Genomic DNA, 16,298 nt, shown 5'->3' on the forward strand with positions numbered 1-16,298 from the left:
TTAATTCCAGCCACTTTCTGTTTGCCTGACAGATATTTGGCCATTTTTTCACAAAATACACATAAATAGCCAGCAATGAAGCTACATAAGGTTTCCATTTTTTCTGCTGATCTAAATGAAATTAATTGTGCCATATTTATTATAAAAAAAAAAAAAAAAAAAAAAAGAGGAAAACCATGGAGCTGGGCTTCCACATGCTCTGTAGGAAGTGAGAGCCTACCCACTTACAGAAGCACAAGCCTACCAGCTGTGAAGACCCTTCCAGTGGGCAGCTAATGACCTCTTCACCAGGAGGGGACCTGGAGGACAAGGACAGGACGAACGCAGGCCATGCCACAGCAATACATGTCAGGGATTCCCTGCTCTGCATCAGCTGGATGAAGATGCCCACCTCGTGTCCTTCTCAAGGACTAAGCTGCTTGTTGCGGCACATGCTCCCAGTACAGTTCCCACCTCCCATCCTAGATGCCATCTTTCAGAGCTGGCATTAGCTTTGCTGCAAGAAGGAAGATACATGACATCAAGGCATTCAAATAAAATAGTTGTCTGCTATGTGACTCTGAGCTCAGGTGCTGGAATTCAGTGTCACACCCCTGAATTTACTAGCGCTTCCCTCCCCCAGTGGCTGGAGGAAAGGCTCGTCACCCTGGGCCGCCATATCACCGATCCCTGCTGGATGGCACCAGACTCTTGCACTGGAAGTCACATGCTGTCAGGCTAGATTTCACTTACCCAGAAGTGCTGCAAGTGCCCCAAGTACTAAATAAGGATTAGATCCAAACACATGCACAAAAATCAAAACGGGTTAAATAAGGAAAATCTACTTCTTTTGATGCCAGATGCTAATACCTTACCTTGCAGCACATTGTATCGTTTTCTGCAAGTGGTCCCAGTAACACTGCATGCAGGGATCGGTATATGGCCCTCTCTTTCCTAGATGAAACATGATCTCACAGCTATGCAGCTCCTGCCTCAAGGTACCCCAAAGTACCTATATGACACTGCTCTTACACACAGGTCCTGTGGGAAGAAAGCTGCATTTGTTCAGCTAGCTCCGTGTGCAGTAAAGGTTAGTTCAGACTGATCCTCATCATGCATAATACAATTTTGTTCAAGTTACATCCAGACAAAATATTCACTGTTTTTATGAGGACAGACATTTGGAATCAGGATCATGAATCAATGCAGCAACAGCACAAGCACTGACAGGTATTTAGGGCAAACAAGAAAAGAGCATCTGCTCCAGAGCTGGAGCAGAACAGTTCGTACTAGCAAGTGTATAGATACAGAAAACTGGGAGAATAGAGTGATGCACATTAGTAATTGCATCAGTGAAAAAGAACAAGACTGAAGCACACACACTCAGAGCAGTCTTCTGACCCCTTGCTGCACTATTTAGAAGGTTATCCTGCAAAGAACAGCATTTTGGACATGCAGCTCCCCAAATGATCACAGTCCATGGATAGGACAGAGAACATCCAGCAACACTTTCTAGTGTACTCAGTTTGAGATTGCAAATGCAGTGTAAGTCATTCCTACACAGACAGCTCCACCGCAAACATTTTACACAGCGGAACCAGAATTCTGCAAGTTCTGCATTTCAAACCACGTTCCTAAGTGCAGTTCCATTGTTTTCAAAGGACTTGCTCACACAAACATTAAGGCTTGTAAATCTCTGTCACTCAGTGTGCAATGGAAAGCATCATTTCCTTGAATCTGAAATCAGCTTCCACCAAAGTAAGCACTCTAGCAACGTAACTTCCTTTGAATTCAAGCCCAAACCTGCAGAGCACTTGCAGAGTCCCCATCTCAGCAATGAGCTACACTAAACTCACAGAGCTTTTCAAAGGTATTGGAAGTCCTACCTGAATTCCTTCACTGCATGTTCTCCGCAGCTCTGCCTTGAGGAAGGTGTTGGTGATAACTAGCTTGCACAGGCAAGGAGAGAGCACAGGGAGCTTTGCTGTCTGGTCATCCAATGCCAGCGGCCCCTCCTCCCCACTCCTTCCCAGGACTCTCCTAGGATGGGGTGGAAGGGGAAGGATCACAAAGCGTTCCCGGAGGATGACTGTCCCCAAGCGGGAAAGGTCTCATGGCGGTATTCACAGATCCTCCTCCGGGTTTTCTCTGCAGATAGATCTGCCTCCATTGTAATGCAGCCACGTAACACAATACCAGCCACGACAAGCTCATTTCTCTGCTCTATACTCCGTCCCTTACTAACCATTTGCTCCAAACTTTCCACCTTTCTGTGCATCATAATGCTACATAAGGGTTAGGAGATTTGAAAAACCAAAACCCACCACTCCTCCCCAGTCTCCCAAATCACCCCTTGCTCATTCCATTTCCATGGAGGAAATTAACACCGAGCTGCCCAGGAAATGTGCCTGTCACAGGCCACGGACACCAGGGGTATGACAAAGGTCCATAGCACCACTGGATCCTGCTCTACTGATCCATCATTATTACCCGGTCTGCTCGACAAATTGCAGTACTCAAATTACAAGAGAAACCATGACATGTGATCCAGCCCTACCACAGCCCAGAGTTACTTCCAGTCACCCTAACACCCCCCAGACATTAGGCCTAGCAGCCTTGCAAGTCTAAACAGTACCAATAATTTCTGTTTTCAAAGCAAAAAGCTGAACTGACAAAGCCAACCCTTTGTTGAATACAAAGCAAGAAATGACACATCATGTTATCTTTCAAAGACTTTTTTTACTGCAAGTTCTTTGCAAATATTTGTATAGTCATTACAAAAAATACCAAAGAAAATTTCAGTCTATTCAATTTCAGAGAGTCATAATTTACAAAAAAATAAATAGCTTTACTCTAAAGAAGACAATCATCTAATATTAAGGTCAGCAATATCATTCACAGAAGTCCACATTATCAGAGTGCTGAGTATTTGGATCCGTCTTAGTTTGCCTTCTTTCAGCATTTTCCTTTAAAATAAGACTAATCAGAATATGAGAAAAGTAACTTTTTTCTTCCCACAGAAAACCAAACATTCAACATAGATCTTGACAACCAAGCTCCATTGCTAATTGAATTGTTACACATCTCTGACACACAACTTGAAAAACAGTACAACATCCCACCCCCCCCACCCCCAACTGTAATGTAAGTTTCCCACAAAATCCAAGAGTCAACAGCAGCAGCATGCAGGGCATGTTTCTTCAATATAAGGCTAATGGTCCTTGATGTGGCAGAGCTTCTATTAAAGCACAGAACTGCCAAAACCAAGGGTATTACAATCAGTGTCACACCAAGCCTGCAACCTCTGCTCAGGCAAATCCTCACTTCTCAGCCTAGTCCCCCACAGGTGTAACCACGATTCGCCACCCAAGTCGGAATTCCTGAGTGAACTGGGTGTAAGATCAGGTACTGCATACTGCAACATGCCAGCTTAAATACTGCTTTGGAGTTGACTGTGCTTTTTCACATCAGCACTACTGACTTGTTATAGTGAACTTGCTGCTATACACTGTAAACACGTGAAACCTTTAGGAGAATGCATAAAAGCATTAACCATGTACAGTAAATGCCATAATGAGAGAGTCTGGCACACGTTATTTCACAAGAAGAAAAGTCTTTGGACTATAGTACTATATGCCACAAAATGTTCCAAGTGCATCCCATAATAGATGGCTCATCAAATGAGGAATCAGCAAACAAGCAAATAACTAGCATTTGAACAAATGTTTTAAACTAAAAAGGGGGCTTCAGAACACAAAGGCAGATGAAAAGAAAGCTTTTCTGAACTTCTCTGATGAACCACCCCACCTTACATTTGAACATGAGACAGATTTCAGGCAAAAATTAAGTCTCTGAAGTGTTTCGCACAGTGTATGTGCTTCTCCTAACGCTGGCTGAAATCAATACTAAGGAGAATAAAGAAAGAGGAAAAAAATTGCATTTTTATGTTACTTCCATCGCCATGCTCTGGCTGACTTCTCTAGGTCTGAAGTGGAACTGTACGGTTCACACCAGCTCAGGGGAAGTTACAGTTCTCTGAATGTATCAGCTCCCTCCTCCCCACAGGAACCAACCAAGTTCAAATGCTACACCAAGCCTGAATCTTTGGCCATGCTATAGAAAATGCCTTTTTCCTGAAGTAGGTGGTCTGGGCTACCACACTCCACAACTTCTCCTCTCTCCAGGACTAAAACTCTGTAAAACAAGAGGGGGGGAAAAAAAAAAGGTCACAAGAAGATGAAGACAGACATGCATGTACAGACAGAAAGTGAGTGTAGCGTAGCCGTTATATGGCAAGCGAAGATAGTCCAGACTGTGTGAATGGACAGCAGTTCTCAACTCTGCCCTTCCTGACCTCATTGCAGATGGCCTGTCTGGTCTATTTTTTATGTAGCATATTTTTATACACTCATTTGCAGGCAGCCGTGAGACTTTTGACTGTGCTCTGAGCCAGCCAGAAACTAGATGGCAGCAGCACTTCTTGTCAAGGTGAGAGCCCCTGAGACCTTGCAAGACCTGGGATAACCTTCCCATAATACTGCTGCACATCAACTGCTGTTACACAGCTTCTGCTGACAAAATACAAAGGCAGACATAGCTTAAGCAAAACAAACATGCAAGTTTGTGCATTAGGAAGTTTACAAAGCAAGTTCCCAGAGTCAGTAAAATCAGCTCACAGTTGAAACACTACCTTTGGCTACCTCCACTAACTGGCCAGGCAGTGCAGCAATGCTCGCTAAGCCCTTAGCACGTGCTGCTGCACACTGTTACCCGCTGCCGTGACTGAACTGGGTGTTCAGCTGGTGACACTACTGCTGGTGCTGGGCCTGGCGCAGGCAATGCTCCTGTCTCTTACCTTTCACTACAGACAGCACAAAGAGAGGTCTATAGAAGCACACAAAAGTCTTATCACTGGTGACTTTGCTCTCTGCCATTTTAAAAAGGACAACAGAGCTTAAAACTGAAATTATGAGACAAAAAGTCTGCCCTCAACCACACTTTAGCAAGGCAGCTGAGGATGAGGGAGGCTGTGTGAACTATAACCAAAAGTGCTGGAAAGAGAAACATTGAATAAACTTCAGACAAGCACAGGACCTACCCCTTTTTCCACTGTCTAGGCCTAGTCTAGGTTATGAGCTTCCTAAAGCTCTGACATCTCTTCCAGCTGTGCCTAAATTAGGGCAAGACCTTCCCAGTTTGCCTGGGCAGTTTGACAGAGGGATCAGAGGAGGTCCCCAGGCCAAGCACAGCCACTGCAAGCCAGAACACACACACACCACACCCATCAAAACGGATTCCAGCAGCTCTGCAAGAGGTGGCTAAATACACACTAGTAAACACCTAGCTGACACAAAGATGCTCATTTAAGTAGAGTGCAATGCAGGTCACACATGCCATTCTTCAAGATAAAAGCGGTATTACTTTACCTTGTGTAGTCCATGATTGTGTTCAGACGATGTGCTATAGTTAATACAGTACACTCTTCAAATTGAGACTTTATTGTTGACTGTATAAGCTTATCTGTTTCAAGATCAACAGCAGCTGTGGCTTCATCTAGAACCAGGATTTTGGACTTCCTGAGCAGAGCTCGTGCCAGGCACACCAGCTGGCGCTGTCCCACACTATGCAGATGGCATGGGAGGGTGGGGAAAAAAAGTCAGAACAAGTTTGCAGCATTCATTTTGAAGCCCAGCCATTCCTTGTAAGAACTCTTCCAAAGTATAGGTGCCAAGAATCCAGCAAAATAGACAAGGTCACTGCAGAGTATCTAACAGCATCTGAAACTACAAATCCCTCACAATGAAGTCTTGGCAGCATAGTAAGACCATTACAAATGGTTTCAGCATAACTGAATCAATGCAGTGTTGAGGACTGGACTTTAAATGGTTTCTACAGACTGAACATACATCCCTGTTATGGTGCAAAAAGCAAGCTAACAACTCCCTTAGAAAAACTGCATCTATTGGGCAAGAGCCACAGGAAGTTCAGAGTATCCACTAAATAGCAGGCTGCTGCTACTAGAATCTGTTCTAAGAATACCCAAGCTGTCAAACCTCACAGCATTCTGAGTTTTCCTTGAATTATTTTGAATTCCCAAACTTGGGAGTTTAAAACATGGTGAGTAAAATCTAGCTTGTTGACTGCCTGCTCAGGCATTAAGAATTCCCCAACTCCCTCCCCCAGTTCTCACACGGGATGGTGGGGGGAGCCCCACACTGCACTGCTATTGCTAGGGTCTAGCTACACACTGTCCCAAGTGAGCTGTAAGGTTTCTGGAAAATCTAGTTGCAGATAAGAGGGCGCATACACACCTCTCAGTTCTCATTTAGTTCTTAAGGCAATTTTCACAAACACGGTTCTTTGACATACCTGAGGTTCTCTCCACCTTCAGCACACTCATGATTAAGTTTATCAGGAAGGGATGATACAAAGTTTTTCAGGTGAGCCAATTCCAAAGACCTCCAAATGTCTTCATCAGAGTGTTGGTCAAAAGGATCAAGATTCATACGCAGAGAGCCAGAAAATAATATTGGATCCTAGTCATAGAAAGAGGTAATTGACAATGTACACAGAGCATTGCAAGTGCTCCAAAAATACTTCTTAGACAGTGAAAGGAAAACACCATGTCCAGATGCAGTTGCAAGCAAGCTAATCTACTGAATTTAGGAGTGAGACCACATTTTTTCCAATAACAGCAAGTTATTCTCCCCCACCCATATTCCTTATGTCTCCTGGGGGCCTGACCTCTGCTCTCTGCAGAGACTGGCACTCCAGACCTTTCCACGAGTCAGTAACTCATGAATCCAGAGGTGAAAAAAACAAAACAAACAAAAAACCCACCACACAACACACAAAAAACTTCCAAGCAAAACCTAAAAAATCCAAACCAGCCAACTTTCTTTTTACTGGGCTACTAAGTCAAAGAACAGGCACTCCCTGCCCAACCTTCTTGTCAGCAGGGACTACTAGGTCAACTTTCTGCTTCTTAGGGAATTACACCACCTGTAAGTATTTCAAAAGTCTTCAGCTCCAGTATTAATGAGATTAATGCTTTTTTTTTTTCTTGGACATGGAGCAATACTACTTTGGAAATACTTTTGACCTAGTAGTGTCAGACTGACGCAAAGTGATCAAATGGAAAAAGCAAAGTCCCTCCCAGATTTCCAAAAGAACCGGTGCAGAAAACCTTTTACAGTGTGCTCACTTGTTTTTGCCAGTGTGCTGCAACAGTGATTTATATAACCATATTTTATGGTCTTACTTTGAATCAGAACAGGCAGGCAATAAAGGCTACACGGCAAGAACAAGATCACAGAATCACACAGAATCACACAGAATCGCAAGGGTTGGAAGGGACCTCGGGAGATCATCTAGTCCAACCCCCCTGCTAAAGCAGGCTCTCCTAGAGCATTCTACACAGGACTTCATCCAGGCGGGCTTTGAATATCTCCAGAGAAGGAGACTCCACAACCTCCCTGGGCAGCCTGTTCCAGTACTCTGTTACCCTTAGAGTAAAGAAGTTTTTCCTCATATTCAACTGAAACCTCTTATGTTTCAGTTTGCACCCATTGCCCCTAGTCCTGTCGCTGGACACCACTGCAAACAGACTGCTTCCATCCTCGTGACTTCCGCCCTTAAGATATTTGTATGTGTTGATAAGGTCCCCTCTCAGTCTTCTCTTCTTCAGGCTGAACAAGCCCAACTCTCTCAGCCTTTCCTTGTAGGGGAGGTGCTCCAGTCCCCTTATCATCCTAGTTGCCCTCCTCTGAACTCTTTCTAGGAGTTCCTCATCTTGATGAGTCTCAAGTCATCAAGATGACTTGAGACTGTCCAGTGCTTGCAAAGCTGTAGTTCCAAACATTCTGGACTATCAAACCCACAGTTGCTGGGCTAGACTGGGATGGTTATGTACAGGTTTCTGTGAATGAACACCCTTGCTCACAAGATCCTGCCAAAGTCAGTATGCTTTGTACAAAGGCCCAAAGAGCGCATATCAAGCCTGATATAGCAAAGCAAAATCCTAATCCCTCACAGCTAGACTATGCAGTAAATTCATCCCATTTCTAAAAAGAATGGAACTACCTAAAACGAGAGTGGATATCCATCTCTAGAAAAAGTCCCTTGAGGGCTCTCCACAAGTGGAAATACTCAGACTTTACTTCCCCTCTACGGGCCAAAAGAGCAACGGTCCCAGTCAACTAAGGGACTCTGTCAGGTGTTCAGCTAGGATCAGACCCAGTGTTGGGTGCTAACAAAGCCCATGAGTCCAAAGGCCAAGGTTTTGCTTCCACATCACAACTTGGCCATAGCCAAGCCCCTCGTTACCCAGCAGAAGCAAGTCAAAGCCAGTCTAGGAAAAAAGCTTGATTTTGAGTCCATGAAAGAGAATGCTGAAATGACTCAATTTCATAGCTATAGAGCAGAAAAGGAATAAATATATTATCCCAAATACATTATAGAAACAGCATTGTTACAAAACAAGTTCTGGTAATGGCAGGATTTTGCACCTACCTGAGGGATGATGGTGATCTTGAACCGCAAGTCATGGAGCCCTATCTTTGCAATATTAATTCCATCAATAATAATTTCTCCTTCAGCTGCTTCATTAATCCGAAACAAACCCAAAGTAAGTGAGGATTTTCCAGCTCCTGTTCTTCCAACGATTCCAATCTGTTGGGAAGAACAACTTACTCTGGGGAAGAGTTAAAGCACTTCCAAGCATCTACTTGAAACTGCTATGCTTTCAGAAGGTTGTCATATTTGCTGGGCTATCAACACCCCAAAACAGCAAAACAAATTGAGACTGATCAAAGGGGAAGAAAAATCAGCGGGTATGAAAAAACAAGAACAAAAAGCAGTCAAACTTTGCAATCCAATCACATAAGTTTTTGATTTTTCTAGAAAGCAGATGGAATTGGGTAGAGCAGGCCAAGGTTTCCCTAACCCTTTGTTTGGTTCATGCTTCACAGTTGTAATTGCTGACTTGATATTTATCTTGTTTGAATTTATAGCAAAAATATATCAAAAGCACTCAGTTTCATATTGTATGTTTTGCTTCCCAGCTAGATGGAAGCCTTCACCAATTATTTTCCTTTTTTAAAATAAATATAAAAGATTGCTACTTTGGTTGGTTGATGTACCTCTCACCATCTGCTCTTTCTAACCACTCCTGAGGTAGTATTCTGCCCATATTCGTAGGTAGAAAGTGTGCACCCAGGAAAAAGTTTGATACCACAAATAAGGAAGCCAGATAGCAGGTCTGTCTTGCAGCTACCTTTTTATGCTGCCATGCAAGATCACATTATTATCAGATATCAGAGAATCCACATAGGACTGGAGTGGGATGCACGTGAGCGCATATGTGAGGAAGCAGTAGGAGACACACACACATCTCACCATCAGTTTGGCCAGATCCAGAGAATCTACTCTAAAGTCCCATTTTTTCCTGCAGAGTCTCACCTTGCAACTTCTGCCTCATTAGATCAGGACTCCCTTCCTCTACTCATGTTCTTGAGACCGTAATTAACTTAATCTCTCTGCAACGCGTACTGCTCTTTGCTTAATTGCCAACAAATAAGCAATATTTTCTGGGAAGGGGGGAGAAGACAGCATAAACCTCCCTTCCTTATGAAACCAGACCAAAAGATACTTCACAAGCCCACATAATAGTATATCTTTACCTGATGATGCAGGACACACCTTGAAAAGGGTAAGAACCCGCTATATCTGCCAGTTACAGTAAGACTGATTCTACAGAAGCTATTCTAGTTCTTAAGGACCCCAGACACTCTACAGAACAGGATTAGATCTCTCTTTGACTTACACATGCAGACTTATAAACGCTCTACTATAAATTCAGATTCTTTACCTTCTCACCCCCATTTATGGTAACATTTATGTTTTTCAGAACCAAATCCAAGTCTTCCCGGTAACGTAAACCATAGCCTCGAAACTCAACCTTCCCTTCCTCAGGCCAGGTACTCGCTGGGGCAGTTTGTTCAATACTCCATTCAGCCTGAAAAAAACACACACAAACATATCTGATCAGTTCCTCCTTCAAATGGAGGACTTGAGGAAAGCAATTAAGAAAAACCCTTGTTAGTGTGTAATTTGCAAAAGCAACTGTGATGATGATGGGAAGAAAGGGAAAAAGCTGTCCCAGGGCAGATGAAATGGTATGTAGCCAAAAGCTTTGCTATCGCAAGTCCCACTTGCTGGATAAACTTTCCTCTTACAAATGGTAGTGTTTAGTCAGATAACCTGCTTGTACACCCCCACCCACGGTATAGGGAAACCACTGGGGAAGCCAGACGTGCAACCAGAAGCAGTCAACTGAGACATAAGCACTAAAAGATTAACAAGCTGGTAAACAGCTGCTGCCTCAGCCTCTCATAGAGGTGGGAGAGGAGAGAACACACCCCACCACATTCACTGCCAGTGCCAAACAAAAAGGCTTTTAACTGTATAAACACGGGTCTGCTACCAGAGCCTGAGAAAAAAATTCTATGAAGGGTCCTCATAAGGTCCAGCTGCAAAAAAAGTCACTCAAGTCAGGTTCAAGTGACAGGCATGGCAAAGAGAAGCCATGGGGAAATCTGTAGCCAAAAGGGACATAGCCGCTGATGAAGTGAGTTGTTAGGTGATTTGAATCAAGACAAAAAAAGTAAAATCTCTTTACTCCCCACAAAGAGCAAGAGAAACAAATAAAAAAAACAATAATGTTTAAGCACATAGGAAACCAAAACATTTGTACAGCTCCACTGCTTAGCCCAAGGCAGAACAGCACATTTCCTAACACTGTGTAAATATTAGTGGGTACACCTCAAAAGCACCCGCCGGAATTACCTGCTAAAATACAGCCTGTCCCTAGAGGGAGGGCACTGACAGTTTTAAGCTCTAAACTAAACCCATCCCTCAGCTCAGAGATATGGCCAGCTGCACTTGCCAACCCATTCAGCCAGGTTATGGGTGAGACCTCAGAACAGGGCACTGACTTCTACAGGTGTGGTGGACAACTCAACGTACCTCCTTCTCCATTTCAGCATATTCTTTGACTCTTTCAACAGCAACAATGTTGGTTTCCAGCTCAGATGACATGCGAACTAGCCAGTTCAAGTATGCTGTAATCTGCAAGAAGAAAAGAAGTCTAGAAGGAGTTTACACTAATTATGTTACCTGCAATAAATAAAAAACACAAAACAATCAAAGCACTGCAAGTTCATGGAATGCATAAACGTGGACAAGATCTTCGCTAATCAGTGCTGGACAAGAGAAAAGTCCAGATGCCTTTAATATGCAGGGGATGAGTTGTCTTAGCCATATGCCCTCACACAGGCAAGGCACAGAAGGAACTTCCCAGCACCTTTCCAGATGCTATTTGTATTTATTATTCTCTTCCTATATTCCTTATATTAGTTGTCCCTCCAAAGCCTTAGCAAGGTTCTGACTTTCTGATGCAGTCTTCCAATTCAGAATTTGGGGTTTGGTTGGGGCTTGGTTAGTTGGTTGGTTGTTTTTTTTTTTTTTTAAAAAAAAAAAAAAAAAAAAAAAAGAAGGTAAAATTACCTGCAGTGAGTAAGACACTGAGAGGCCAACCAGTCCTGCACTGAGTCTGTTGCGTGCAATCACTGCAAACAATGCTGCAAAGAGGACAATACAATTCCCCACATACTCCAGACGGACAGCCAACCACCTGCAAGACAGAAATATGTAATGCATCCTTTTGGTAATTCACCCACAGAGAACTAGGAATGTGGCCAACCAATGTTCTGTCACACGTTTTGGTTTTGAAAATATTAGTAACATGGCATCTGCATACTGCCAGTGACACAGGAACTGCAAGATATTTGAGGTTCTGCTCCAGCAGCATGCAAACCTAGAGGCATCCAAAATTAATAAACCTTTCAGGTGAACTAAGACAAGAATTTATGCACAAAGCAGGGATCAATGAATCAAAACTTTTAAAAAACATATTACCCAGAAGTAAGGCAGGAACTCTCAGAAAGAAAAGAAATTCAGAAGTAATCTTAATTCCATCATGGAAGTTTAAGCAAAATATCTGTGAAACAGGTATATCTACACAGGCTTCCCTACCCTGGACAAGTATGCTGAGAGCTGTGACTGATAAGGAGCACAGGTAGCAGAACCCCATGTAACTGCCTTTCTATGTTCCAACCCCACTGTTACCTGTTTGCAACAATGCTTGGATAATAAGCTTTCTGATTTTCATCCACTTTCATGTCGTTCTGCTTTATGAAACGTTTCTGCTCCTCAAAGGCTCGAATGACACTGACTCCCAGGAGGGTTTCATTGAAGTGAGAATATACAGGAGAACGACTGACAGACTCAAGGCGTTTGAGCTGGCGAGAAGTGGCCACATAAAATCTCTGCAAATCAGAGAGTATGAGAATTACGGTTACATCCAGATTGTGTCTGAAAAGACAAAGAGAATCATAAAAGATTTCCCTGCCATTTGAGCTGTTAGTTACAGAGACTGAACTTGCACGTGGAAATACATGCCTTCTCCAACACTTTTAGGCCTAAAAAGACCATTACATATCCTCTGCCGTTTTTAAACAACCACCGATCAAACCATCTCATGTGACAGCCGTTTTCTCCTCTTTCTCTTCTCTGCAGGCTTAGTTCAACAGTGTAATACACACGCATCACTGCCTTTAGGGCTTGCTAATGAAGCCTGATAGGTTCGCTAATTCAAGAGTCAAAGTCAAAACCCAGCTTCTTCACTCCAATCTGTACTGGGTCTACTAGATTTCTAAGAGTAAAGCAAGAGTGAAGCAAGCACACCCTGCCTATACAAGACAGGAGTGAAAGGCTGCCATCATTTCTCTTGCGCTGTAAACAATATTCTGAAGAAACAGGTACCCCAGCAACACGCACATACCACTCTAAAAGCTACTCTTTTGTTTGGAAGCAAGTTTTAGAAAAGCCCATGCATTTTCCATATCTGGGTTCCAAGCAACAAGCTATACAAAATTTGTCTCAAGATCTAATGGCATTTTTATAACATCTGCTAAGGTATTAAAGGATTACCTTCTGCACAGAAGTCATTCTGCACTTGACAACGGAAGGAAATGCTCTGCTAACGTCAGCTAATCAATAAACCATGCAAAGAACAGTCAGTCGAGCATGACTCAAGTCAAACACATTAAAATTCATCCCAGTGTAGAGTCAGATAAAAAGCCTGTCTTAAATAACAGAAGATGAGTAGCTGCTGGTCCCAGTGCCCCCAGGTAAAACCCCCTACCTGCACAAACAAGTAGACAAGTCCCAGAGGTGGAATAATGACAGCAGCTATAGGTGTGGCCAGCAGAATAATGATACAAGCCCCGATCACGTTAAATGTTGAGCCCATGAACATCTTGATGATCGGTGGAATGGTGGAGTCAATGGTATCTATCTCCTTAGAGAAACGATTCACCAGATTTCCACTGGGCGTACGTTCAAAGAAACTCATTGGAGACCTGAGGACATTGTGCAGCAGGTTAAGGTGCATGTGTCGTGAAGCAAATATTCCCCCTATTGACACAACCATTGAGTAGCCAAACACAGCAATACCTAGAAAAGAAAGCTTGTTTTTAAACTGCTTCCACCTCTCACACGAAACATCTTTCTTCATTTTGTCATCACTCAGCATTAGCACATCTCCAGTACAATAATCCTGAGAACTGGGGTTCACTACAGGTAATCTCAGCAATTACTTCAAGTAATTAAAAAAAAAAAAAAAAGAATCAGTAAAATCACCACATCTCTCTCATGGAAGAAGTTGTTTCTCCATTACAAAATTTTGTGTAATATTTGAGCACTTTCCTTGAGTAAAGATCACTCAATTTTAAGGTGGCATTTGTTTTTTACTGCAGGATTTTTATAGCAATTCTGAAGTGGTGTACTTGGGTGTTAGGTTTCATGGCAAGCAAACTGATCACAAAGAGAACACACAAAAAGCTGCTGAGCTGGTCTCCCCATGGTGCCTTGGGTGGACCCTCAAACAGCTAGAGGAAACATCAGCCTACACAGCTCAGCCAGGCTGTGGCTGCAAGGGACGCAGTGTAGCCATGGCCTCCTGTGACAAACTGTCCCTGCAAACCAGGCTAATGCAGTTTGTTTACAGGCCAAGAAACCACTTCCCAGGTCAGATGTTTTGTCACTAACTTCTGGCTCATCAGGCCCTGCAAACCACTTTTGTTCTTGTTTTGTACAAACGAAAGAAAATCATATTCACTAACTGAGTAACTTTATAGGTTGGTTTGCTTGCCTTTTTTTTTAATCATTCAAGTTTTTCATCTCTCTTTGAAGGAAAAATAAAACCCAAACCCCACATTCAAATACTTAGCACACTGCTGGTGCAGTTCTGAGGATATGAGGTCACCAAGAGCATTAGAAACAATTCTGAACTTGCTGATGTTAAAATAGGTAAGACCAAGCAAACCTTGAGAAATTCCCAGTGCTCCATACACTCCCAGTCTGACATTTGTGTACTGCTGTGTCCCATTGATAACAGGATCATCTGTCCATAAACTTAGCCAGTAGTTGGAAGCCAGGGACGCTATATGATTACACATAAAGAGGAAAATGCTCAAGAAAGAGATAGAGAGTCCAATTGCTTTCATGTAGTCCCAGTACACTATTGCCTTTACCTGAAGACAAAAGGGAAAAAAAAAAAACAAAAAAACAACTCATTTTGCAGACTGAGTTTCAAAACCAGCAATTCTCCCTTTTTCAACCCCTATGTAAAGTCAGTATCTTTGCATCAGGTCATAAAAACACAACAGTTGCACTCCAGAGAGCCACTGCTTGGGAACACAAGCTGCAAAGTGTGCTATGGGGACATGCCAAATCTGATATCCCTCCAGGGCAGGCACACATCATCCTTCCCTTGTCTTCCAAGACATGGATGGGGTAGGGAGAGAGCTTCCTGAAGTAGCACAGAACATCAGTGAGAGAGCCAAAAACTTCACTGATGAGTTCCATTTTTTGGCATGCTCTTTTTACCACAAGATTATATAGCCTTTAATTAAATCCTTGCTCCACACGGCTTGTACCCGATCTTTAACCAGAGGATTCAAGCAACACCGCTAGGAGGTGAAACTGCCATTTTCCCAGGAACCTCACACTCAGGTTTCTTAGAAAGCCCTGGGTATCCTGGGATTACTTGTGCCTACAGTGGAACTTGGTTTAAATTCATCTGAGTCAATTCCAGCTCCTTACACCAAAGGCCAGGTTTCATTAGGTCACCTAATTTGTCACAACCTCTTTCCAAGAAATAGCTGCAAGATTTTAATTTCTTCTTTTAAACCTTGATGTGGTCAGGCCCAACACCTTAAAACAAAAGGTTTGGTGTCAGCACTTTCTGCACGCAAACCTGGGACTCAGCTTTGGGACCAGAGGGCACAGCAACGCTTCCATGAAGTACTACACAACAAGGAGCAAGTCCAAGAATCCACTCAGACCTTTCTCACCCCAGTTATATGGTCTTTGGAAGCTATGTTCTTCTGAACCCTGTGGATTTTTTCTGATACTGAAAGAGTGCAGGAAACAGGAATGGGAGACCTTACCCTCCCAGTCTTCGCTGTGTCGGCCTCCGTCAGTTTCCAGGAATTCTTTTCAGTGAGTGGCTTCTGCAGCTCTGCTGTGCTGCTCTGGTGCTGTGGCTTCCCAATGTCTCTGCTGTATGTTGAGGAGTTACTGAGTTGCCTGTTTGAAGAAATTTATTTTCCAGTCTTAGCACAATACAGGCCAGGTGTTCATAAATAGACTTCAACAGTCCATGGCTGCAAGTCAGTGGCTTACATTATTCTGGTGATAATCAATCTCCTAACTGGTCATCATCAGGCCAGTGGTTACTAGTGCTTTCTTCCTCCCCTCACAAGTACACTCCTAATCCTCTCTTGGTAGCATTCAGTTCTCAGGTATCCACCTTCAGATACAAGTAACAGGCTAGCCAGTCAAAGAATCTTGGTTGAGCAATCAAACTCCAGAAAGAAAAATTCTTGGTGATCAGCAGCAGCCGCCGCCTTTACAAACCCTATCATCTACAGTGCAGCTGCTGAAGTGCAAAAAGGGTACCCACACTGGCATCAAAACAGGCAACTGTAGTCCCAGGTACTTATTAGCTTCCAGAAATAGTTATCTCTAGAGCACCATAAGAATAAAGCATAGTCTATGAGATTGATTTTGGGAGGGTATAATCAGAGTGACAGCCTCTGGCCTCTCTCAAGCACAACAGCAGCTGTACTAGGTCAGATTAAATGTCCCCTTAGCACTTCATCCCATCTGACAGCAGTCATCTGCAGAAACCTTGG

The 16,298-nt window shown here is 43.2% G+C and overlaps 1 protein-coding gene across 1 annotated transcript in view; it reads right to left on the reverse strand.

Moving 5' to 3' along the window:
* LOC104126971 (multidrug resistance-associated protein 1) overlaps nucleotides 1–16,298 on the reverse strand; it is a 60,096-nt gene that overhangs the window by 13,257 nt on the left and 30,541 nt on the right. The window contains exons 21-32 of the mRNA XM_035895080.1: nucleotides 15,552–15,690; nucleotides 14,426–14,633; nucleotides 13,244–13,554; nucleotides 12,166–12,365; nucleotides 11,545–11,671; nucleotides 11,005–11,106; nucleotides 9,848–9,994; nucleotides 8,491–8,649; nucleotides 6,349–6,515; nucleotides 5,406–5,600; nucleotides 3,118–4,173; nucleotides 2,183–2,188 (exon numbers count right to left, since the gene is read on the reverse strand). Of these exons, the coding sequence (XP_035750973.1) occupies nucleotides 4,065–4,173; nucleotides 5,406–5,600; nucleotides 6,349–6,515; nucleotides 8,491–8,649; nucleotides 9,848–9,994; nucleotides 11,005–11,106; nucleotides 11,545–11,671; nucleotides 12,166–12,365; nucleotides 13,244–13,554; nucleotides 14,426–14,633; nucleotides 15,552–15,690 (1,864 nt within the window). The 3' untranslated portion in view covers nucleotides 2,183–2,188; nucleotides 3,118–4,064. The remainder of the gene's footprint in view (nucleotides 1–2,182; nucleotides 2,189–3,117; nucleotides 4,174–5,405; nucleotides 5,601–6,348; nucleotides 6,516–8,490; nucleotides 8,650–9,847; nucleotides 9,995–11,004; nucleotides 11,107–11,544; nucleotides 11,672–12,165; nucleotides 12,366–13,243; nucleotides 13,555–14,425; nucleotides 14,634–15,551; nucleotides 15,691–16,298) is intronic.

This window comes from Egretta garzetta, unplaced genomic scaffold, assembly GCF_000687185.1.
Source record: "Egretta garzetta isolate BGI_Z169 unplaced genomic scaffold, ASM68718v1 scaffold575, whole genome shotgun sequence".
NCBI classification, from domain to species: domain Eukaryota; kingdom Metazoa; phylum Chordata; class Aves; order Pelecaniformes; family Ardeidae; genus Egretta; species Egretta garzetta.